At 41.8% G+C, this 26,200-nt stretch overlaps 1 protein-coding gene across 1 annotated transcript; it reads left to right on the top strand.

Annotated features, from left to right (window-relative positions):
- Positions 1–1,510: 1,510 nt before the first annotated feature.
- On the top strand, positions 1,511–25,660 carry zgc:152774 (MORC family CW-type zinc finger protein 3). The gene is made up of 17 exons (XM_054739123.2): positions 1,511–1,570; positions 1,700–1,772; positions 5,306–5,438; positions 5,628–5,848; positions 6,110–6,257; positions 7,889–8,042; positions 15,082–15,210; positions 16,238–16,357; positions 16,440–16,543; positions 16,718–16,846; positions 17,786–17,902; positions 18,201–18,278; positions 18,560–18,599; positions 18,674–19,044; positions 19,152–19,638; positions 22,559–22,677; positions 22,962–25,660. The coding sequence occupies exons 1-17, from the start codon at positions 1,532–1,534 to the stop codon at positions 23,116–23,118; spliced, it is 2,619 nt and encodes an 872-aa protein (XP_054595098.2). The 5' UTR covers positions 1,511–1,531; the 3' UTR covers positions 23,119–25,660.
- Positions 25,661–26,200: the final 540 nt, after the last annotated feature.

Here is a 26,200-nt window from a genome sequence, read left to right as displayed (position 1 = left end):
TGAAATTCCATCTGTGTAGTTTCTGGCTCGTCACACAATTAAGAATTTGTCTTATTCCAGTAACAGTGTTCTTTGATGCTCTACACTTGTTTACAAATACATTATACCTGATAAAGATTGTTAAAATACCAACAGCAGCACAAGCTCTTTAAAGAAAAGTGTCATTCTGGACAAAGCCTGTGTGAACAAATCTAACAGAACTAATGAGTGATTTGTGAATATTAGCTCTGAGGTTGTTGACACTGACGTTCCTGGGAAACCCGTTTTGTAGGCATCCTGGTATTTAGCTGCATCAGCAGGTCTAAACATCATGGTGGTGAGTCATGTTTGACTTACACAGGACAATACCATTAGTAACTGCTGCAAGGGGTTCAATTAATTAACACGTGAAAAATTCACTGCTCAAAAGTAAAGGGAGCATTTCAACAACACAATTAACTCAAAGTCACTTCTGTGAAATCAAACTGTCCCTGTAGGAAGCAACGCTGATTTCTCCTGCTGTTTTGCAAATGGAATAGACGACAAGTGGAAATGATAAGCAATTAGCAAGACATCCCCAATAAAGGAGTGCTTCTGCAGGTGGGGATCACAGCTAGACCACTTCTCTGTTCTTCTGCTTTCTGGCTGATGTTTTGGTCACTTTTGAATGCTGACGGTGCCTTCGCCCTGGTGGTAGCATGACACAGAGGAACAGGAAGAGCACTGGCAGAATTCTGCACAATGACCTGTAGGCTACAAATGTGCACAAGTCTGCTCAGACAGAAACAGACTCCATGTTTTTAGACTGTGTGGTGCGCGTGGGCACACACGCACACAGTGTAGCCTGGCGTTACAGATGATAATAATTAAATACCACCTGAACAGAGATGAATGCTATGTACATCCCCACTGCTTATATTATCTCACTATGCAATAATTTAAATCTTTAAAAAGTATTTATCATTGTTCAAATTTTACCTGCACTCCTTCCTGGTTGCATTGTGCTTATATTGTTGCAGATTCATTTCTCAACACTTTGGACCAATATATTACATTTTTAGAACTTTTTTCATTACGTTTTCCTTTAATTCTATATTTCTTTAATTATTGCCCAATCTAAAAACAGTGCTGAATTCTATTTTCATGTGAGGTGTCAAAACAAACCTGTTCATCCCTGATTAGCTAATTATTACTGATTATTAATCTATTTGGATTGCTGGAGAGAGAATTGGTCCAGAGATCTTTGTTACTGTTTAGATTTACAAAGACACAGATAAGAAAATTACTGGTGACAGGAAACCGCAGGAGCAACTGGAAGACCCACAGCTGCAGGTCTCAGATGAAAACACAATTTGACGGATTTGTGTGTAAATTAAGATGACGTAGGACTTCGGATGTCTTACAAGTCGGCTCAAACGGACTTCCTCCGCGCGAGAGCCAAATGACGTACCCACCACAGCGCGCGCATGCCTGCGTGTGTGTGTGTGTGTTTGCTACGCACCTTCTGTCAGTGAACACACACCACAAGAGGCAATATTTTCATTGACAAAACATGGCGAGGCTGAGCGAGCAGGGTATTCGGCTGAGTTCCGTGAGTTTTTAATCAGATAATTAAACACATTTAGCTGTTTTATTTTATCGAGTTGCATAGAGGGGCATGTAAGAGGAAGAAGATTTTTATTGGACAATGAAAGGTAGACTATGTTTGTCCTTTCTGCAGATGAGCCCTTCCTTTCTGAACAGCAACTCCACCAGTCACACCTGGCCCTTCAGCGCGGTGGCAGAACTCATAGGTGAGCCTGTCGGGGTGGATTGCGCTTTCCCTCGTGCACCTGCGCGCTGCTGAAGAGACTTTCTTCTCGGTGTCAGTCTCTTCCGCTGCTGCAGTGAGTAAACTGCGTGCTTGAGTTCAGATGGACTTCCTCCAACGAGCACAATCTGCGCCTCTGCAGCGGGACGTCTGCGTATTTATGTTTTTGTCTAAAAGAGTTTTTCTTGCTGTTAGTTTAAGATTTTTCTGCACACCAAGCAGCATGTTTTTGTCTCATTGGATCTGAACTTGTTTTTGTTTTGTATAATGAGTTGATTGATTGCTCACGAATCGGCTCTTTGTGCTTCAACATGTCATAAACCATGTCTGGTTTGTCAACTTTGTCATCCCTCCACTCTGTGCGCTTTCATTGGCTCAGACGTCACCGCCATTAGTGAGCTGCTGGCTTTTGACAGCAACTGCTGGAGGGGTGGTGTAGGTAAGCTTCACAGAAATCAAGCTACTGATGTCTGAGTCCTTAGAGATGCTTACAGATCCCTGGATCTGGGCTCTAAACTCACCTCAAGGCTTTAACATCCGTATATTATAGAACAGAAAATATGCCCCAATCCGGCAGAATGCACTATTACAGTTTGCTGTTGTTGTTTTAAGTATATTTTGGTCATTTAAAGTACTACAATTTTAAATCCTGTTTAACTCAAAAGCATCTTGAACAGCCTCTGTTTGGAGAAATGGAGTCAACACTAAAGTAGTCTTACAGTGACAAGGTGTATTTTTCCTAGTGATAGGCGGCAGTACATACCTAAATCATTGCAAGCAAGCCATATCTTTTGTTCGAGTAACACCCAAATTCCACTACCTCCGCTCCGCTGCGCTCCGCTCCGACACGAACGCCGGAGCAAAATCGGTCCCGTTCTAGCCAATCAGAGCTATTCCACTACTGCGGCCGTGCTCCGGCAGTGCGGCGCCGTGCGCCGCCCTCTGTTCCGGCGTCCGGCAAAAATAGAATCGATCCTATTTTCGCCGGACGCCGGAGCACCTCCGCAGTAAATGGACAGAAATCACAACGGCCCAACAGGAAAAGGAGCAAGCACAATTTCCGTATTTCACAATAAATCGATAAACAAAAGGCATTTTTTGTTTCATATGCACAGATTTAACAACTTTTAACCACTATCAATGGCGGCTGAAGTTTAAATGCACAAAATTAAGCCATAAATACAGTTGCCACTATCAAAGTAGACACACTTTGTTGATCCAAACACTGCTGATCTCTCAACACACATGATAGGCAGATTAAACAGTTCATTTCGATGCTTCTTCCACACAACGGGTGTTTGGATCTAACTTCCGCGTTTATTGCTCGGACTGTATCGCAAGATCTCGAAAATCCCGCGCATGCTTGTTTGCCCCCCTCAGGTCTCCACACCGGAGCGGAGCCGTTGTAGAGCGGGTACCAGTAAAAATTGAGTTCGGAAGCGAGCGGCTGCGGAAGGCAGGGGCGGACCGGAGCGGGGCGGACCGGAGCGGAGCGGAGGTAGTGGAATTTGGGGGTAAGACCAACGGATGGCCGTTCGGGTAAAAAATCCCTGGGAGTGCAACCTCCAGCAAAATGACAAGCACATCAGACTCCCTTTCAGGGTTCGAATTACAGGGGAGCTAAGGGGAGCCCGGGCTCCTCTGGAAGCCCTCAACTCACACACCCAGTTCGTTCCAAAGTAACACAGGAGGTGAAAATATTAGCCTAGTAAACTAGACCAAATTCTTGCTTTGCAAAGTTTGGTCTAGGCACGCTCCAATGGAACCTCCGCGGTTCCTACCAGGACTCTGGCTGGCCAAGCACAGCTCTCTAGAGGGGTTTCAAACACATAAAGAGCTGTGATTGGTCCATAATGGTGGGCCAATCATAGTGTTCTATCTGCTTAGTGAACAAATCACAGAGCTTTATCCGCTTTGTGGGCCAATCAGGGCACTCTATATGCCTGGTGGGTGGGATGATGCAGCAGAGTGAAACAAGAGTATGTCACATTCGTTGTCCAGTGGAATGCGGAGATCATTTGAAAGACAACGGTAGAACCCGCCCCACAACCGAGAGCCGTCAGTGGAGCGTTGCAGGAAGCCAGGCAGCAGTTTTTTTGTAGGATTGAGAGGAGATGCAGGAAGAAAAGGGACAGACAGGACAGGAAAATTGGAAAAGAAAACAAAACAAAGTGTTTGAAAAGGAAAATGTAGGTACATTTACCCCACTATATGTTTTTAACTTTATAAAGCAATCATCTATAAGCATGTAATATTTATATATTTGATACAAGTCAGATCACCTGTGTAATTCGTACCCTTCTCCCTTTCATCACTGCCAATGATCGAAGAGGTTAATCTGTAATTAACTAAACTTAAAGGTGTGGTTCACTCGCTTAATTAATACACCTGCAGTGGTCTCACGTAGGAATGAAAGCCTTTTAAGTCATACTGGGGGTGTAATGAATAAAAAGGGTCAATTTTCACCATCAAATTCACACGGTAACCTTTCATACACGCCAGAGCTGCAAAGTCAAGGTTACACCAGCTGGAGGATCCAGACACACAAATCAACCTTTTGCTCACTTATTGTTCTTCAACGCAGACATAAATAAACTGTCAAGGTCTCCCGCAAAAGCCCTTCTCTTCTCTGCCCCAGACTGCTGGATTCCTCGCTCTGAATAAAAGTGAATCCACAGGAATCCTACAAAGCTTTACAACTTATAAGTTAAATAATCATATGTGATGAACGAGCAAGATGTTTAAATCAAATGTTCGAATAACCAGTGCTTAAATCAATGTATTTGACATGGATCATTGTAAGAACAATATTCGTTTCAAATTCATTGATAAGCACGAGTTATTCGAACATTTGATTTAAACCTCTTGTTCATCTTTGATTAATTAAGCTATTGTGGCAGCTGATCAGTGAGTGTAAGAGAAAATGTGCTGTAAATTTGTTCATCTTGGTGTTGATCAGTCTGAAAATGCTTCACACTCAACATTGATGGAGCACAGCTTGTTAAAATCTCATCATGTGTTTATACATAGTGTTCTGAATGCCAAGAAGAAGCTTCAAGCTGATGTGATATGACTCATCACAATAGCTTTGTCACGTGAGACCGTTATATCAGGAACACTTTACTAATGAGGTTCATTCTGAACTTGCTTGCACAAAAGCTAATTTTTTTCTTCCTGCTCTGCTTTTCCAGTATCAGCAGCATGACCGTGTGGCTTTGCTAAACTATTAAGTGAAGTTCGATCTGTTGAAGATGCAAAACATGACACTAAAGCTTGAGTGTACACTAGTTTGTAGCTGTGGTTGTAATCAGATCCACATTTTTCTCCCTGAACATACATAGCCTGACAAGCTCATCAGTCTGATCAGGGTGGTGCTTTCCTGATGATGCTTGAGTTAGCACCACATACTTAAGTATGAACTAAATGCTAATTAAGAGCAGGTACTGTCCCACACGTTTCTCTATGCCTTAGTCATACTTTTAAAAGCTTGTAAACGTTCTCTTCACCTTGCTCTAGACAATGCAGCAGACCCTGGCGTGTTGGCCAAACAGATCTGGATAGATGTAGCGACCGAAGGCGATCAGCTGTGTCTGACTTTTACTGACAACGGCAACGGCATGACCCCCAATAAACTACACAAGATGCTCAGGTGAGTCTCAAACAGAGGAGCAAGAAGTTTACACATAAAGAAAGAAAAAAACACTAATTTTATACCTATCATTGCTGAAATACGCAAATGTTTTTTTATTACCTGATACGGTTAATTCTACTGTGGTAATATTATCTATAAGTCCCAGAAACATTCACCTTTTCACTCACTTTATTTGGTCTTTTTTAGTTTTGGCTTCACGGAAAAGGGAACGGGAAAAGCCAGTCAGCAGGCCATTGGCTTGTACGGAAACGGCTTCAAATCTGGCTCCATGCGTCTGGGTCGGGATGTGCTCATCTTCACCAAAAATGGTGGCTGTCAGACTGTGGGACTGCTTTCTCAGACCTACCTAGAAAACATCAAAGCCCAGGCTGTCATTGTCCCCATAGTGCCCTTCAGCCAGCAAACCAATATCCTTTAGATGCAAAAAAGTAAACAAATCAGTTGCTAAACCTTTGCTTTATGATTTTGTTCATGTATTTTAGTTGGGAGGGATGTGACCCATCAGCATTGTGACCATGTACATCTAATTATTTGCATATCTCAGTGTGACCAGCCTACATGCAAAGCAGATTCAGCAACAGGCGCTGACTGAACAGTGTTGTGTTGGAGGTATAAACCATGACCAGAATGTGTGTTTCCTTTATGTTAAGACCTTAATTCTGCATCACAATCCCTGGTTGTGACTGAGGACTCAGAGGCCAGCCTAGCAGCCATTTTCCAACATTCTATCATCAGCTCCCAGGAGCAGATACTTGCTCACTTTGACTCCATCACTTCCAAAAAAGGCACCAAGATATTGATATGGAATATCCGCAGGTCAGGAATTTTCTTTCACCTTCTGTTAAGAACTAAAAGTTTTCCTTTTCTTTTGGTTTTAGTTATCTGAATGTAGTTAAAACACAGTGTGTGTGTGGGATGAGAATTCTCTGACCGACACAAAAAACAGAAGGGCAAATAGACACGTTGGTTTGAGCATGGAGTCTGGCAAATGAACAGAAATTAATAGTTGCATTTCCACCTTAGGAGTTCCAGGAACTTTCTGGGAGAGAGGAAGGTGACCGTGAAAATGTGATGGCTCGATCCTCTCGCTCCAGTTTCACACTGAAAGCAAAACGTCACTACTTCAAAAATAATTCATTATAGTCTATGGACTGTTTCCAACCAGCAGCGATGCAGCAATTTCCAGGCGCATCCCAGGAGTGGCACGCCATGCCGCGTCGTGCCGCTAAAGATAGCAAGTTCTGGCCAAGCTGGTCTGCTAAATACAGAAACATAACATAAACATTTATCTTTCAGTTTAATCGATCTCTCACTTTTCTCAGTTTTCATAGTGTTTTTGGGTCTGTGTGGCCAACGGGATCTTTGGCTCTGTGTTTTACACTGAGAGCTTTGAGCAACGTGCCTCCACCACACATTTGCTGCAACCAGTTCATCCCTAAACTGCACGGTGCACCTGCACTTTGACATATTGTAAACAGCTGCAGAGCCTGGGGAAGACGGGATGAGAGCGGTTAAACGCTGTGGTTTTCCATACATCGGACCAGTTCGTTTTGATTCTACCATATTCATCTGCTAAATAGGATGAAACGCGGACATTTTCATCGATCTATAAATGCTCCGCAAATTCCAGGGGCAGACCGCGGAAGCGTACGTGTCTGGAAAAAGGAACTTTTGATCACCTTAGTGAATGGAATAATAATACTGGAATAATCCTGGAGTGACCAGAGAACATGAAGTGACAACTTTTTGTTTTCACTGTGGTGGTGGTGGTCTGTCATAAAGGGATCTCCGACCGGTGATCAAAATCTAAAGATAATCGGTGTCTATGTTTGACATTTATGACCACATTTGACATACATATTTAAGTTTGTAGAACAAGCGTGTGATAATTGACTTACTGCTGGAAACCGCTGGCTTTTTGATTCCTGCTTCCTGTGAGCCTGCGGGCTGCTGTGAAGCTGTGAGCGGGGCAGAGCCGGCAACCCCGCCCGTTGGAAACAGCGTGTGTGGACCGACCGTACCAACTTGAGGAATTGGGGGGTGGGGGGTGGGGTGGGGGGCACTATAATTTCTCAACAGTTAAAAACACATTGTTTTGTATTTGCAGACTAACTTTTACGTTGTGGTTTTAGAAGACAATACAGGTTTACTGATAGCATTTATGTGTTTACAATAACTTTTGTGGGGGGGACAACTTTGTGTGAGGGGGGGACACGTCCCCCCCCCCCCCCCCCCCCCCCCGTTTTCCCTGGGATCTCCGCCTATGCTCACCAGTGTGATCCTAATCACTTTGTACAGTGTACTGCAGAAAAGCAGAAAGCTTTGGGTTTTTGTGGATCAAATGTAGTTTTATTAAAATAAAAATTAAGGCTTGAAAAAAGTCTCAATGTTTCCAAATTGGTTATTTAACCCTTTCTAACTAAATAATCTTAATCCTAATCTTCCAGAGCCAAAGATGGTAAGACCGAGATCGATTATGACTTGGATTCGACTGACTTTCGTTTGCCTGAGATCCAGATTAAGGAGCTGAAACAGGGTTTGTGGAACAGTGGGTTACTAAGACCTGAGCAGAACCTCCCAGACATGTATTACAGCCTCAGGGTAAGTCAGTACAACACATTTCATCTCAAGTCACCACGAGTGTTAGGGCTCTTTTCATATGTTCCAGTTTTGTTCAAATTTAAGAGTCTAGATCAGCAATCTTTAATTTTGCCTGACAAATTGAAAAACATGAACAGTTAACTCATTAGAAGAAGAAGAAGAAGAAGAAGAAGAAGAAGAAGAAGAAGAAGAAGAAGAAGAAGAAGAAGAAGAAGAAGAAGAAATCTTTCACATATAAAAACCATGAGGCGCTTCACAAAAACAAAAAATTTAAAATATAAAACTCAAACTGGTGAGTTTTCAGCTGCTTTTTAAAGGAGACCACCGAGTCCACTGATCTCAGGCTCAGGGGGAGAGAGTTCCAGAGTCTGGGAGACACAGCAGCAAATGATCTGTCACCTTTGGTCTTTAGCCTGGTGCTGCACAACCAGTAGGCTTTGATCACTGGACCTCAGGGACCTGCTGGGGGTGTAGGGACTAAGAAGATCACCAATGTAAGATGGTGCTTGTCCATGTAAGGCCCTATAGACCAGAACCAGGATCTTGAAATGAACCCTGAAGTTGACTGGCAGCCAATGAAGCTGGAGGAGAAGCGGGGTGATGTGGGTGTGTTTGGAGGACTTGATCAGAAGCCGAGCACAGGCATTCTGAACCACCTGTAGACGGTTCAAGGAGGTTCTGCTCAGACACGTGAAAAGAGAGTTACAGTAGTCTAAGCGTGAGGAGATGAAGGTGTGGATAACTGTCTCAAGTTCAGAGCGAGACAGAATGGGACTCAGCTTAGCAACGTTCCTGAGATGGAAGAAGGAAGAGCCAACAAGAGAACTGACATGAGAATCCAGGGTGAGAGCTGGGTCAAAGGTCACGCCAAGATTCCTGACAGAGGGTTTGGTGTGAGAAGCAAGCGGACCAAGAGTCTCTGACTTTGGGAACCAGCTTGTCTGGGGCAGAGATGAGGATCTTATCTTATCTTGGTCTTATCTTCATCAGCTGAAGAAAGCTCCCAGCCATCCAGGTTTTGATAGAGTCTAAGCAGGTGTGTAACAGCTGCAGCTTAGACATCTCATGGGGCTTAAAAGAGATGTACAGTTGGATGTCATCTGCATAAAGATGGTAGGAGATTCCTTTGAAGGAGCTCAGGATGTGCTGAAGAGGAAGCAGATAGAGGAGGAAGAGCAGCACAGAACCTTGTGGGACACCATGGGTAAGGGAGGTGGTGGAGGACCTAAACTTGGAGACAACCACAGAAACGGAGCGCTCAGAGAGATAAGAGGAGAACCACTCCAGAGCAGTTCCTGATAGGCCTACCCAGTCTCTCAGCCTCTCTAGTAGCAGGTGATGGTCAACAGTGTCAAAGGCTGCAGTCAGGTCCAGCAGGACCAAAACAGAACAGTCCCCCGCATCACTGTGGGTCAGAAGGTCATTAGAGACCCTAAGAAGAGCTGTTTCAGTAGAACGAGCTCTACGAAAACCTTACTGGAAACTATCATAGATGTTATGTTCATCAAGAGCAGCTGTGAGCTGTTTAGCCACAACCTTTTCCAAGATCTTGGAGATGAACGGAAGTTTAGAGATGGGTCTGAAGCTGCTATGGAGAGAAGGATAAAGATTGGATGTATTAAGTAGTGGGTGGATTACAGCATTTTTAAAGTAAGCAGGGACCTGACCAGAAACCAGAGAAGCATTAATTATAGAGAGCACGCAGTTGAGCTCCTTAGTACATTTAGGCTAATTCATCATCAATCTTTTAGATAAACCATTTTAAGAAACATGGGTGCATTGGGGTGCAGCTGGTAGCACTGTTGTCATGCAGTGAGAAAATCACTCAAGATCATTTCTGCATGGAGTTAGCATGTTCTCCCCATGCATGCCTGGGTTTTATCTTGTTTCCTTCTACAGACCAAAAACATACATGTCAGTGTAACTGGTAACCCTAAAGTATCCCTGCATGTGACTGAGTAAGTGGAGTGTTGTTCATCTCTATGTGTAGTAAACGCAACCTGAGAGCAATGCTGTGAAAAGTTGTAAGAATTTTTGCATCCGTAAACCTAGAAAAGTACATTTTCAAGCAAATTGTATAAATTCAAAAGGATGATCTAAGCTAAAATGACTGTTCTTGAGTGCCTATGGGAGTCCAGTGCTAGATTTTTGTCATGATGTGCTCCTGCAGCCTCTTGTGTCTCGTCTCCTCTCGTTAAGTGTTGATGTGACTCACCTGCCCCTCGTTATCCTACCCACCTGTTTCCCACCACGCCTCCCTTCGCTCTGATGGCCAGTGAGACGAGAATCTACAGTTGCAATTAAACACTCATTCTTTAGAGGGCGCTGTCTCAAAAACGATTCAGGCCTGCAACTGCGGTCGGCCTGAATCTGCGGTCTTCGGGTCTGCAGCCATACACAATTGGGTGGGACCATCGACATATAAATATTGGACAATGGGTTTCCATAGGCTCCAATAACATGTTTTTGAGGAGAAATGGGAGGTGGCCACCACCGCCATTTTGACCGTGTCACAGGTTCCGTCAAGCCCAGACAATTCCACAAAAGGGAAGAGAGGTGGAGCTGAGGGTGGGGCTGTAAGGCTGGGATCAACTGACGACACCCAGTCGAACTAGCTACAAGCTAACTTGAAGCTAACCCAAAGCTAACGCGGAGGTGGGAGCTAAACTAACGGAGGTAGCAACCTAGCTACAACCGGAGTTAACTGTGCACAACACCAGAGCTTCTGAGTCAGAGATACGCCGGGCTGACCGCCGGGTAAAACCGGGTGGAACACAGAGGTCTCCGAGACCTCCACAAGACAGCAGCCGCACAGCAGACAAGCGCCACTGCGATCTGAGATGCGCAGAGCTGCTGCTGGGGAGAACTGGGTGGAAAGGTTTCCATCCCAGAGCTCCACAAGCCATCAGCCCGCGCAGCAGACAGAAGCCGCGATCAGACAGAGATGCGCCGAGCTGTGGGAAGGGGAGAAAAGGTGGAAAACATCGGTCTCCTGAGAGCTCCACAAGCCGATAGTCGGAACCCAGCTCCACCAACATGTTATATTTCAACCCATTTTCTAAAGTGCAGCATTATGTTAAATGCACTGGGTTTTACCCTATTACATTTAAATTTCATGGTTAAACAGTACATGTTAAAATCTAAGCTCAGCTCGGCAGTGACCTAAAATACATAAATATAATTTTACCTACCGATAAAAATGAAGTGGAGACTCCTTGGACGCTCTATTAGTGCAATTAATGCCACAGCAAGTCATTTTGTCCAACAATTGCACAAAAAATATCCAAAAAAGAATACACAAACACGGAGACTCAAAATCCCGGAGCAGTTTCCAAGCCAGACCGAGGCTCTACTGAGGCCTTTCCACGGAGCTAGCTCTGTGGTCACGTGGGTCTGATGCTCATTAATTATACAGAATTTTAGGCTTTTAATACACTTAAACAGAAGAGTGAGAAAATAATTCACCCCCCTCAGAGTTGTCATGAGTGTAAACTAGATCATTTAAACCAAAAACATGTTTTGGTACCAGGCTGTAAACATGTTTATTTCTGCTGTGAAATTGGTATTTTTAACATGGGAGTCAATGAGGATTTGCTTGCTTCTAACACCAGCCCCCAGCGGATGAGGGTGGAACTGCAATTTTTGGCACTTCCGGGATGGCCTCAATTTTTGAGCCGCATTGTGGGGGCTTGGGTGGGACGGACACATTTCCACATGCATTTCTCTGTGATGTCTCACATTGGTGACATTCTTTTATTGATGTATGAAAGTTCAGTTGAACAAATGTGACATTTAAGCAGCAGAAAATAGTACGAATGATGTAAAAAGAATAATTTAGAAACAAAATTCTGATGGATCAAGGAGAAACAGAGAGGAACAGGATCTAACAAGGAAATAAAATGAAATAAAAAGAACAAAATGATCCCTCACGGACCACCATCTGTTTGCTTTCTGGCTCCATGGTGTGTCAGTAGAATCATTTTGCTTCAAAATATATACTTTTGGCAGAAACTAATCCCATTGACAGATGGAGACGCCCCTCCATTTAAACATGGTTCTGCACTTCACTGACAAGTGAAACAGCAGCTGTATCGGCCATGTGACTACTTCCTAAATAATACACGCACCGACACGGGGTCTCGCTCTATGAGTTAAATACATGCGCCGACGCATCAGTGTTGCTCGACCCACCACTAGGTGAGACTAATGATATGTACTGGTTACGGTCGGTATTTAGTTTTGTCAGAAAACCTCACAGAGCTCCATTCTGCCACGTGTTCACTTCTGTTAATGGGTGATGGGGTTTTGTTGATTAAAGAGGTGAAATGTCAATCCAGCTCAACTGTTTTACACAATTGTAAGTAATAATTATTTATATAACACTTTTTGCAGAAACAGATTCCCAAAGTGCTTCACAGAAAGTAAAATGAACTATTAAAATAATAAACTCATTTAACCATGTACAAAAATTCTACCCAAATATTGTGCCAGTAATTCATGATAAGTGATGCAGCTTTAATGTTACGTTGTGTAAAATACAGAATGTAATTTGACTGGAATCTCTGTTGACAGTTGGGCCTGTTGTATTTCAATACAGAGTTTGCATGTTCCTCCTGTCTGTGGCAGTTTTCAATCAATCAATCAATCAAAGCTTTATTTATAAAGCGCCTTCCGCAACCCTGTCAGGAAGCCCAAAGCGCTGAACATTGTACAGTTGTATGTAAATATATTGAATAAATCAACAATAAAAGAAATTCAAATTACAAAATACAAATTACAAAATGGAAATTACAAGATAGATGAAACATTCTGGAGTTTCATTCACACACACCTCTCAAATGTTTTCTCCAGGATCTCCGATTTTCTCACACAAACCAACAGTTATGTTGGGTTAATGGTCCATTCTAAGTTGACCATAGGTGTGAGTGTGTTTGTGATGAATTGCCTGTCCGAGTGTGATCACTTGTCTTAAGTGTCCTCCACCTCTTGTCCAATGGACATAGGCACCACCCCTTGTGACCCTGAACAGGAACAAGCAAAGTGTTGATGGACATTACAGCAGTTGGGGAATTAAAAAAAATTAGCTTCAACATATATATAGTCTTAAGTAGTGACTATGAAGGCCTGAGTCTCTCTGTGTAAATGTCTTAAAGGTGACAAAGAATGCAGTTTATCAGCAATCTAAAACACTGCTTTGAATCTAAGAAGTATAAGACATTTTCTTTTAGCTTTCATCTGTCCCAGGAGCCCTGATACAGGCCATTCTACACCCCTAAATCAGCCTTGCTCTGAAAAGAGCTGTTTGCCCTCCCACTTGGCCAGGACATGAATATGCTAATGAGCTGCTTGCTGATTGGTTGGTTTAAACCAGAAGGCCTCAGACACTGGACACTGCAGACTGGAGGAGGAAGGGCTCCACATTGTGACGTTTTTATGAGAGGTTTCTCAGAAAAGAAGTTTTTATCTGGCATTTTTAAACTTTCTAATTTACATAAAAAGTAGGTCACACACACTTTTTGGCATGCTACTTCTGACCCCCCAAGCTGTCTTTCTTCACAAAAAACAACAAAATGTTGGCTTAGATTCTTTGTCCCCTTTAAATTAGAAAATTTTGAACCTTTTTGGATTTAATTTGTTCCGCATGCAAGGTGCTTTTGTGATTTTCTTCTGGCTGTGCTCATCCCAATACTTTTGCTTTTTTTTTTTTTGCACAAGGAAGCGCAACATTCTGCAAGATCATTTATGTCTGCAGAAATCTAGATAACCAAAGAAAGGTGAAGTTGTTTTCATGGTGACGTAAACTTCAAAATGTTACACTTTAATGTGATGCAGATGAGTTGAAACTTGCGAGACAGTGGCTCTCCGAGACCATGTTTGTACACTTTTTTCTCACTGAGACTGGAAATTTCCATTCTGCTTCTAGTGAGGATAGTGACTTTCCTTCCCCTGATGTGGCTGTGTCAAGCAGAATCCAAAACAAATACAGTGTTAGAAAGCATGGTGTTCCCATGTACTACAAAACCAAGAATACAAAACCATACTGGTTTTGTATTCTTAAATAGCCTGAACTACTCTAGACCAGTGTTTCTCAATTAATGCTCCCCCCAATAGGATCTTCTCACAGACAAAATGTATGGAACAAAAACTTGTGCTCCCCTTCAACGGCTCCACACTTTGAAAACCTGCTCTTCCACATAAATACATCTACTGCCTTGCCTTGTCTATTTTAGCTTGGCCCATTTCCCTTTCCAGCTGCGTCACATGTTGAAAATCTTTGGAAAATGGTTGAACAATAATCCTCTCCAATGTCCGATCTGGGAGTCCGATTTGCACCATCCCCGACAGCGCTGTGTAGTTACTTCCCGTGGTAACATATTTAGGGTACGAAACTACAACTTTATGATGATCGGAATGACTCAGACCCACAGGCACCCATGCAACGCATACTTGCTTGTCTAGGGCTACATCCCAGACGTATGTCTCAATCCATCTTTAGCTACTGTAAAGTACACTATTCCTTATATTGTGCAAATTGAATGGGAATTGCTCCAAGAGCAATGCAAAGATGTCTTTGATGCAGTTGTGCAAAAAGTTCATTCTCATTGTTTTAAGAATTAAACGTCCTTGTGATTTAAATAAAGTACATTTACATGTGTAGCTAAAATAAAGAGATGTAGAGAGTGTCATATTGGGGTTTAGAGCAGACCCAAACTGAAATAGAAGCAGTGGTTTTGGTTAGTCTGGGTAAGTCCCACACAGCTCGGGGGGGGGGGGGGGGATGCAGCATTTGAACTCCATTTTCAGTTACAAACCGAGACGTTTTCCACCACTAAAGACGTGTGTGGTTTTATGGTAACACTGCTCCAGTTACGCTTTACAATCATTAGTTATTTGAATTTCACATTTGTTTAACAGTACAGGTCTTTACTAGGCTCCATCAGGTTAAAAAGGATGTACATGGCTTAAAATCATTTTATAGTAGATTTTTTTAATTTAAAATGTCACTTTTCACATATCTATGCTTCTTTGGTTTTTACAGGCCTACATCAGTATTTTGTACCTGAGGCCGAAGACGCAGGTCATACTGAGAGGGAAGAAAGTTCTGGCCAAGCTGGTATCTAAAAGTCTGACTCACATTGAACATGACGTGTACAATCCACAGTTCAGTGTATCCTTACACGTATATCCTGCCAGAAGTAGGAAGTGAGTAGTTGTGGGGATGAGTCAAGGAGTTATATTTGTAAGGACTTGTCAAGGCAACATTTTTGAGACTTTGAAATGTGGAAGTTATCTCAGGTGCCACATCAGTACAGTAGACTTGTGGTTTAGTCCTGTCCAACAGACCAGATTAAACAAAAGGGAAAATCTGTTTGTTTGTAAGTCCTTAAAGAGCAAGTCACCCCCCCACCCCCACTCTCTCACACACACACACACACACACACACACACACACACACACACACACACACACACACACACACACACACACACACACACGACTTACTCCACCCACACTTCCTGTTTTAAAAATGCTCCAAAAGGAGGCGTCGCCTGGTGAACCAAGAGAGTGACTGACAGCACACACCCCACCCAACCTTGCTCCTGGAGTTTCTTTGTCAGAGAAACGAGCTGTTAACAAGCACACACACACACACACACCTCAAATGAAGAAGCAGACAGAGAAACTGCTGCAGGATTCCTAGTCTGGAGAATTTTGCTCCAACTCCATCAGCAGAGGGAAGGGAGGAGGGTTTAATGGATGGGGTGAGGCTAGGCTGTATTCTTTTGTATTGGCTCATGATTGTCGGACACGTGGCTGAGAGTCAGCTGCATCAGAAATATTAGCTAGCATCAAAACTCACTGCTTAGCCATTGGCAAAGGTTGATTCAAATTTAAATGCAGTGCAGATTGTTTACCTGAAGATGGCACCACATTGGTTGTTTCAGGCTGAATATTTATATTTTACATTAGATGCATGAATATGGTAAAATCATGATTACATTAATCTATAGCAGTATCAGACACTCATTTAACAGTTCATCAGCAAAAATAGGTTGATTTGGGGTGACTTGCATGCCAAATAGCAGGAGCTTCTATTTTGAAGGTTTCATGTCATTTCGGTGTTTGATAAAGTAATCAATGACTCTGAAAGCTGCTGATGTGCAGAGCTGTTATCCTTTACTGGTGTTTGTCAGAAAGAGAAAGTGAAAGTGACTTTTGGACTAAACCCTAAAAGGAAGGAGCACTATGGCATCATGATGTACCACAAGAACCGTCTCATCAAGGCCTATGAGAAGGTGGGCTGCCAGCTCACAGTAAGAAGAAATGTACATTTTGTATATTTTATTGAAAGTAGACTTGTGTATGTATGTATGTCACACCCTTAATCTTTTCCAGTCTTCGGGTCAAAGAGCAGGGATTGGCATCATTGGCATTGTTGAGTGCAACTTTCTCAAACCTGCTCACAACAAGCAAGACTTTGAGTACACTAAAGAATACAGGTACGATACAAATTTAAAAAAAGTTGTCATGCTTTTGAGCTGTGCCTTTGTCACACCAGTGACACAAAAGTCTTTTAGTAAACTTGACCAATAAAATCACATTTTTGGCCAGTTGGAAATTGTACATAAACATACATTTTATTGTAAACTGTTGGGATTTCTTGTGCTCCTAAGGCTCACCCTTGGCGCTATGGGCTTAAAACTCAATGACTACTGGAGAGAAGTTACGGAGAAAAAAGCCAAAGAGCGAGAGTTTCAGGCTCTAGAGAAAGGCGACGATAATTTGCAAGAAGGCACCAAAGTGTAAGTGGGATTTCAGTTCACAGTTTTGCAGAAAGTGGAGGTCTTACTTTGACCTCGACATCTCTTTCTGTCTTATTTCTGTCTTAGCACCCCTTGAACAAGTGGCACAGGTTTGGTGAAATGGTATGTTAATGTTTACGTCAGTGCTGGTGTATCTACTCAGGAGCCGCTCGGTATTGCCTTCCTGCTTGAAACCACCAAATAGTTCCCGAGCACGGCCGTGTCTGCAGCTCACCACTCCCCACGGGGATGGGTCAAATGCGGAGGACAATTTTCACCACACAACACCACTGTGTGTGACAACTATGGGACTTTAACTTTAACTCCAGAGTGTACGCCGTGCCAAGACCTACAAAAATACAAAATCAGCCATTCCCATCTGTCACAGGTGTCTTATAGGTTCTAACACCAGTTATACTAAAAAGCTGTTTTTCCACCAACATAATTACTTATTACTGTTCTTCTATATTTAGGAACATTTCTATGCTTAAGTACAAGATGATAAATATTATACAATATGTAAAATTGTTCCTACGCATGGAATACACACAGATCTGTGCGGCGGTACTGTTGATAAGTAAGGAGGACCCAACATGGAGCAGCTGACTAACCCCTCACCACTGACACAGAGCTATTCTCTGGCTGATCTCCTCACACTGAATATGACACTGTAAAAAACACATAGAAAATGAAAGTAACAGGTCTACAATCTTCTCGTTTGTGACGAAGACAAGCCAAGAAGACTTCAAAACACAGACATGCAGCAGCTTGTTAGATCTGAGAAAACTAAACTACATGTTCTTGATATCATAGAAATGAGCAGCCAACTAAAATAGAATTTTAATGGAACTAAATAGGAAAATATGCATGAATTCAGTAGAACATGTTATTATTTCAATATCTTTATTCATCATTGACTCTGTTTTTGTTTGGTCACAGCGGCTCCTTATGGTTACAGTGTGAAGACTGTCTGAAGTGGCGAAGCGTCCCTCCAGATCATTATAAAGTCACGCCTGAAAACTGGACTTGCAGCCAAAATCCCAACTCACGTCACAGGTGCATAATTCATTTTTATTTAATAATTATATTTAGAAATAACCCAAATTTAGTAGTAGCATTTGTGTCATCAGATCTGATTTTTTTATCCCGCTGGTTTATTTGAGCAAATGATGTGATTCAAAAAGCCCTTTGGGATGAACGGGGATGTATTTGGTCAGACACTTTGTCACAGCACTGTAAAATTGTACATATCAAGCATTCATATCTTGCATATTATATGATTGTGGGTTAGCATGAGTGTGTTTACTTGCTAAACCATCTCATGCCTGCTTGTTGGACTGCTTTGTGTTTGTAGAAAATGTTCATCACCAGAGGAATCGGAGGAGAGCGAGGAACTGTTAACACCCAGCTACCAGAAAAACCACAAGAAACTGTAAATTCCTATTTCTCTAAACCTCTCGCTCAGACCTTTCATACTGCCTTACTTCCTGCATGTGTGTATGGTTATAGTGTTGTTGTGGTGTTTCCAGCAGCTCTTTCATTTTGTGGTTGCACGTTTGACAGAGCTTGTGTTGAAAATGAGGATTTAGTGAAATATTGGGTTGATGATACTCGTGTTTAACTTGTTATTATTGGACGATCAAACCTACTTATTGCTATGTGCAATGTCTTCCTTGTGTTTTAATGTCTTCATCCTGATCTTTATAATTGCAGAGAGTTGTTTAAGAGCAGAAAACGAGATAAATCTCTAGAGGTCTGTTGTGTTTGACTACAGTTTTCTTTAACACATCTATAAACATTGTCATGACAACACTCGCTTATTTGTAGGTTTGTCCATCAGAGGAACCAACAGCTAAGCAACAAATCCTGTCACACAGTCCATCAGAGTCCCCGTCCACACACAGACCTGAGCACACAAGCTCCGACACACAGGAGCTCAAACACCATGAGACAAGCACACACATTCTGGAAGAAGCCCACAGAGATGAACACACGAATGATACACAGGCACAGTTAGATGTGGATACTGATGAGAGAGAGATGACAAAGCAGGATGAAGCTTTGCAATTATCCATAACACCGACAACACACGTGGAAAATTATCAGAGGCTTGAAGACAAAGAGAGAAGCAGCGAGAGTGAGACACGGACGGAGACGAGGCAGAAAGAGGAGGAGGAGCAACACGCAGATCCTTTAAGGTAGGGGGTGATTGAAGTTCAGACTCTTGTTTCTGATTAACAGAATCAGCACGAGATGATTCATGATCTTTTATCAACTGTCACTTTATTTGTTTTTCTTCCCGCAGTCACAAAAGGAAACCTGAATCTGTATTTAACTACGCGATGAAAAAACGCTGGAGACAGCAACAGTCAGACCCAGAAAACATCTCAGAGGATTCACGTCCTGGAAAACAAACAAACACATTCAGAAAGGCCATCCGCAGCCACTTAGACAAGTCTATACCTCTACAGCAAAGCTCAACCAGTAGCACCTGGACCTACTCACCTCTCGCCACCCAGACTGTGATGGTGTCTCCCCTTAGCAGGACCAAGGGGCCGCAGGGCAGGACGCTGCCTCCAGAGGGGGGAGATCGAAACGCTAAAGTGCAGAAGCTAGCAGCACTGGAGAGGGAGGCTCAGAGGTTACAGAGACTTCTGGGTTTGGAGGTCACCAAGACAACTCAAAGCACAGTGACAGCTGATCAGTTACCTGACTCAAACAAAGGAGGTTTGGTGAGAACGGTGGAGTCCAGAGCAAGCAGGGACATTGGCTGTCAGACTGTCAACGCTGAGGTCAGCTGAGTTCATTCTAACAATGTAAACTAAATCATACTCATCCTATTTTATGTAATTAATCACACTTTAGGTTTCACATAATCAGAGTGGTCCTGAGGTGGATAAAACTTCCACTGTGGATAATTCAGTAATCCTTAAAGCTTCTTTCCGGAGTATTTATTTTATCCAATGGCACCATCTAGTGGCTGACAAACGTATCACACAAAATGGCTGTTCCTCTTTTTTTTTAAGATGGCACTTCAAGTTTCTGTTTATAAATGTGCTTCTTTAGTTCTGGTCGGTGCTCAATTTCCTATTGCACGGAGCTCTGCCGGGCAGGGGGCGTGCTTAGCAAAAAAATAAAAATAGACGTATCGCTTACATTTTATCACAGTACATGATAAGATAATCACTTTTACGGATTTCTGACAAATTATACATAATATCTTAAAGAGGAAAACTCCGGAAAGCAGCTTTAATATAAAACTTAGACAAACATTATTTAATAGTTTCTAGTATTTTAATTAGTTAAAATTTGATTTTTCAACATGTATGTTCAGTAATGCACACTATAGCTGATCTGAGTGCAGCTCAACAAAAAGGATAGCTTAGTAAGCCATCTTATATGTGAATATACACTCACTGGCTATTTTAATGGGTACACCTGTCCAACTGCTTGTTAACGCAAATTACTAATCAGCCAATCACATGGTGGCAACTCAGTGCTTGCTTGTTGACATGGTCGACTATCCGCCTCAGTTCAAACCAAGCTTCAGAATGGGAGAAAAAGATGATTTAAATGACTTTGAACGTGGCATGGTTGTTGGTGCCAGGCTATCCTGAAGGCAGAGGTAGCCATGTGACCCCAGTTTGGGCACGTGTCCGCTGGCTACCTGTGGCTTTTAGGGTAAAATTTAAGATTCTGCTTTTTATATATAAAGCCTTGCGAACGGTCTGGCACCATCATATTTGTCTGACCTACTCACACCCTCTGAGCCTCTGCGCTCAGCTAACCGCCTGCTACTCTGCACCCGACTATGAACTGGGGAGCGAGCCTTCGTGTATGTAGCTCTCACTCTCTGGAACGTACTGGCTCTCACTATTCGACATTCACCATCCATTGATGTGTTCAGGTCACAGTTGAAGATGCACTTTTATGATTTGGTTTTTAGATAGTGATTCTTTTTTAAGTTATTTTTTTGTGATAACTTTTAAAGTTTTTTTTTTACTTTTTTATTGTGTGTTTTGATTGCTGTTTTTATCGATTGTTTTATCTGTATTTTTACATGACTACGAACAGGAAACTGAGGCCACAGTTGACACAGGTTCACTAAAATTGGACAATAGAAGATTGGAAAAATGTTGCCTGGTCTGATGAGTCTTGATTTCTACCGCAACATTCGGATGGTAGGGTCAGAATTTGGTGTCAACATGAAAGCATGGATCCATCCTGCCTTGTATCAGTGGTTCAGGCTGGTGGTGGTGGTGTAATGATGTGGAGGACATTTTCTTGGCATACTTTGAGCCCCTTAGTACTAATTGATCATCGTTGCAACGCCACAGCCTGCCTGAGTGTTGCTGCTGACCCTTTATGGCTGCAGTGTACCCATCTTCTAATGGTTACTTACAGCAGGATAATGCGCCATGTCACAAGGCTGGGATCATCTCGGACTGGTTTGTTGAACATGACAATGAGTTCACTAAACTCAAATGGCCTTCACAGTCATCAGATCTCAATCCATTAGAGTACTTTTGGGATGTGGTGGAACGGGATATTCGCATCATGGATGTGCAGCCGACAAATCTTCAGCAACTGAGTGATGCTATCATGTCAGTAGGGACCAAGATCTCTAAGGAATGTTTCCAGTACCTTGCTGAATCTATGCCATGGAGGATTAAGGCAGTTCTGAAGGCAGAAGGGGTTCCAACCCAGTACTAGCAAGGTGCACTTGTACCCAATAAAATGGCCAGTCAGTGTATAATCTGGCCATTTCCCATAGACAGAGCTCAGTCGTGGGGAGGGGTCTACTTTTGTCTTTCAAACTGTCTGCATGCTGTTGGACAACAAATAACATGACATAATCACCACTACAGATGTCAGTCAGTGGGGTCATTTGCCATACACTATCGAAGAAGACACAAACACATCCTTTTTGTAGTAAAAGACTTAAGTACCTCTATCTGCTCTTGACTCAAAGAAAAGCTCAAGTATAAATAGTCCAAAGTTGATGCCAAAGCCATTTGAAACAAGCCACTACCATCTTGGTGGTTTCGCTCTGTCACAGTAAAATCTGCCCACCAAACCAATAGAGCTCTGTGATTGGCCCACCAAACGTATAGAGCGCTGTGATTGGAAAGACACAAAAATGGTCGGCCTTCTGAGGCTCAAATGGAGCGTGGCTAGATCGACCTGCAAAGCGAAATCATTTTGCTCTGCAGGTCGGTCTGGATTTCTAGGAGAAAAGAGAGAAATAGGATAAAACATCCATCCTTGTTTTACTGTTGAAGACGAAAATCGTCGCAAAGCATCATTTTACCTGCAGTTATTCACTGCTGAAGCAACTCTTAACATCTATGAGGACAAGAAAAACATGAAAAATGAATAAATGAATCAAGAAAGCAGGAGTAAATGTTATTTCCATTTTTACATTTTTTTCCTTCAGTTCAAACGACCTAAAAAATTGTGTTTTCATCACATTTAGCTCGTATTTTATATCACTCCTAAAATGTATCAGACTTATTAGTTATTGTCTTATTAAATGTTTCAAAGATCAGTGCTGAGACACAAGTCATGTGACCTAAACAAACGCATGTGCATGTAGTGATATTTTTGTTTGTGTAGAGCCAGCAGGCTGTGTTTGAAATCATTCAGATTTGATTTTTGTTTTCATTTAAAAGCTAACGTTGTGTCCTTGTTGTCCCCACCCCATCTACCCAGCAGTGCTCCACCTCAGTATCTGGCCTGACTGCAGGTCTAGAGAACAGATCAAAGAAGGAGAAGACTGAAGATCAGAGTAAGACGACTGTGAGCGACGGAGAGGCTTGTGATGACCTCAGGTGAGTGTCTCACACACACTGATATGTAGGTATAAGAAATATGTGACTGAATTTCTATTGATAAAATCCATGCACGATGCTCAAATCTGAATACTTGACTTGTTTGTAATCTCAGGATTTTTAGTAAAGGTAATGAAGCAGTGAAAACCATTTCTTTAAGCCACAAAGTCTCAGAACACAATTCATTCGTTCTCAGTCCCGAGTAGGGTGGCGCCTGTATCAGTGCTGTTTTGAGACCACACCCAAACTGTCCTTTTGATGATGATTTATTTTGTTCTCATCAGTCCAGTGCAGCAGAGTCTGCATGACATCCGTCACAACGTGGTGGTTCTCCTCACGGCCCTGCTGCCCCAGTTGGACCTGGCCGGTATCAGTGTGGAGACAGCGGATGTCGACAACATCCTGCAGCAGATCATAGAGGTTAACTCGCTACAAGAATGACTGCCATCAAGTCCTGGAGAGGATTGTTATGGTTCAGCCACAGTGTGTGGCTGCAAAGTGGTAGAACCCACTGAAAAAGCAGGTGTAGTGTGATGAATTGTCCATTTCTGACCTAAAAGGCCCTGCTTTGTTTTGCTCTGCTCAAAGCAAAACCAGAAGTTTCTGACACAAACCTAATTACAAGGATGGGTCAAGGTCTCATGCTCTGGTTCTAAACTGTTTCTTATTTTCCAACTCAAGAGAAGAAGACAAACACTTTCTTTTTAATAAATCAGAAGAACTCTTTCTCTATTTTTAATAAGCTAATCAAACAAAGTGTTAGTCCAATAATAAAATGTGAACCAATCTGGGAAATGACAATGTTTTTGATCAGTAGTTTTTAATAAGTAATATAACTTTAAACTAGCTGCACTAGACATTCTCAGCCACGTAATGCTTAAAGTCACATGACACATTTCCTTTTTCTGATCCAATCAGAACCTACCAGATCTGACGTGAGGCGTAGTTTTGTTGGTGCTTAGTAAATCCCCTCTTGTCCTTTTCTGATTCGATCGTAAATCAAAACATCCACATTATAAAACTATGCCCACATCATCTTAACTTCAGTTCAAAGCGTTCTAGAGAAGTTGTCGGAGTGGCCAATCCGTAACTTTCCTCTTAAAGCCGAAAGAACCTAACGACAAGCTGGATTAAATCTGTTGCATGTTCCACCTGCTGCAACGGTTCCTTCAGAATAAAAGCTGAACCATCACGACCTTTCAGGGTCTTGCTAGATACCAATAAAACTGTTGTGACCTGGAAGTATCTCAAGACTGGTCTGGTCGGCAGCCGCTGCTTTTCCGGCTTCGGTGCCAGAGTAGGTCAAGCTGGACCTCGACATTCCTGATCTAACGGGGACTTCCGCCAAGGGTACGTAGGCCAGCCGAATGGCGTCTCAATATGTGTTATGAATCTCCAAACCGAAGTTTAGAGCGAAACATCATCTTCACTCCCGTCAGAACTGATTTGCTGGTTCTGAACATATTTCACACATACACTATCCTCAGTCTTACTTCACCTTAGTTACACCATACACCTAGTGTTTAAAGTTAGTTTTGTTTAATTTGCTTAGTAATAAATCTTTAAACTTTTAAACCTGACTCACTCTTTTTTCTTGAAGTTAATACAAAGTGTTGCTCAATCCCTGCAATAAAAAGATCCGATCCTCTGGTTAAATTTATTCAAAGATCCATTAAGGTGATATTTCACATTTTGTGATATTTCACATTTTATGATTTCTAATTAAATGTAATGACGTATTCTCTACACAGGTCTTCCCACCATACGGTTATGGGCCTTTTTCACACTTCCTGGGTTTTTAAACTGAAAATGTCACCTGCCTGAAAAATCAAGAGTTATTGCAGCGTACCAGACTGTTTTTTTATGCTCTGAAGCAGCCCTACCTATATTTCTATTTGTTTCTAACATCTATTGATGCAAGACAAAGGTGGGTAAGGGCAATCAATCATGAGGAGGGGCCCAATTTTGTTATTGAATGGGGTAGCGCACTTTACGGCTGGGGCTAAGAGTTAACCGCCTTGACGCAGATGTGGTACCAAGTCTGTTCTCCAGGAATAACTTCACCCCAGGTACCAGTAAGGAGTATGTGTATGTTCAAGGCCACAAATGGTAGTTTGTGCAGCAGTTCCTGCAGGAATGGAAGAGCCAGGAGCTATAGAGAGTGACAAGGCTGGACCATGATATACCACATCACCTCACTGCAGATTAAGTAGTCCAACGCAAACTCTGCTAAAATGTAAGCTCTTGTTTGTGTTCATGACAAGTAAATGGTGCCAAACTCATAGTTAGTTTAGAGCTGCAACCCACGCAAAATAAAATTAGAGCGATACCACGTTAACAGTTTATCGTTCAAACAATAGAATTTTCCCATTCATAAGCATATTCATCACAGTTTTATAATCTAATAATCATGGGTTTTATTATACAATATTATACACGTGTATATTGTTAGAACATGATATTTTAGTGTTTAAATTTGTATTTTTTACTGTAAGAACATGAAAATGGTATTGTTAGAACAATGAAATGATCATTTTGTAATGTGATATTGCTGTAAATTTAGTTTTCATAAGTGGCAGCTCTACAGTCCTGTATAATAATGCTGTCCCTTTTGTGGTCTTTAGTGATCTATTTTGAATTTTAAAGAGGGTAAATGTAAAATGCTTGTAGTGTAGACAGGATCCATGCTGATTGAAGACTGACCTAGTAAGGATCAAGGAATTCCCGGTGATGACGTTCTTCAGTTTTGTGTAAAGTGTCTATTATCAGCAGTTAAAGTCCTCTCAATCCTTAAGCTATTACTTCTGTTCTCTTAAAGACGTTGTAGAATATGGTGCTATGTGTAAACCTTGCTTAGAGGCTGTCTACTGTACAGATGCTTTTCTTTTTATCTAAAATTATCATTTTTTAAATATTTGTCTTGAATTTGTTTTGCTTTTTGTTGTAGTTGTTGTTGTTTTTTTACTTAATATTTTAACGTTGATGGAATGTTTTATTTGCAACTTTTTGTTATTAAAGAAGTTTGCAATAAAAATCTGAATCAGTTTATTATTTCGTGTGAAGTGTATATTAATGCTACTTTTCAGCGTTGAAAATGCTTGCAGTACTGCTCTTTTCCACAAGATGTCAGGAAAGCCAGTAAAAAGAACACGTTGACGTTTAGACCAAATCTAATTAAACCGTCATTTCTTTGCACTTTATCTAGCCATTTAGGGCATTTTATCTTAATGTTGTTTATCCTTTTCGATTGTTCTATGGAATTAATATTCTTTTATCCAATTTTCTCTTTAGTTTAAATGTGAGTTGTGGCCATGTTAATAGTAGTATAGTTGTCCAGGAAATAGTTGAATCGCTTTCTCTATGAATACAGTTTAGTATCAAAATAATTACGAACAATTAAAAACTGTTACAAACCATGCAATAATGATTATTTAAAAAAGACAAAAGTTATTGTGTCTCCAGTCATTTGAGATGATTAATTTTTAACTAGCTTTTCTGATTTGTAAAGTTACTCATATATGTT

Source organism: Nothobranchius furzeri, chromosome 1 (assembly GCF_043380555.1).
Source record: "Nothobranchius furzeri strain GRZ-AD chromosome 1, NfurGRZ-RIMD1, whole genome shotgun sequence".
Lineage (NCBI taxonomy): Eukaryota > Metazoa > Chordata > Actinopteri > Cyprinodontiformes > Nothobranchiidae > Nothobranchius > Nothobranchius furzeri.
This window is presented reverse-complemented; position numbering and strand designations above follow the sequence as displayed.

What these genes read in the sequence shown, in the direction of transcription:
- zgc:152774 (XM_054739123.2), top strand. Translation starts at nt 1,532, where the DNA reads ATGGCGAGGCTGAGCGAGCAGGGTATTCGGCTGAGTTCC. An exon ending in AGGTGGGCTGCCAGCTCACA is followed by an intron (nt 16,358 to 16,439) that starts GTAAGAAGAAAT and finishes AATCTTTTCCAG; the next exon opens with TCTTCGGGTCAAAGAGCAGG. An exon ending in AATCCCAACTCACGTCACAG is followed by an intron (nt 17,903 to 18,200) that starts GTGCATAATTCA and finishes TTGTGTTTGTAG; the next exon opens with AAAATGTTCATCACCAGAGG.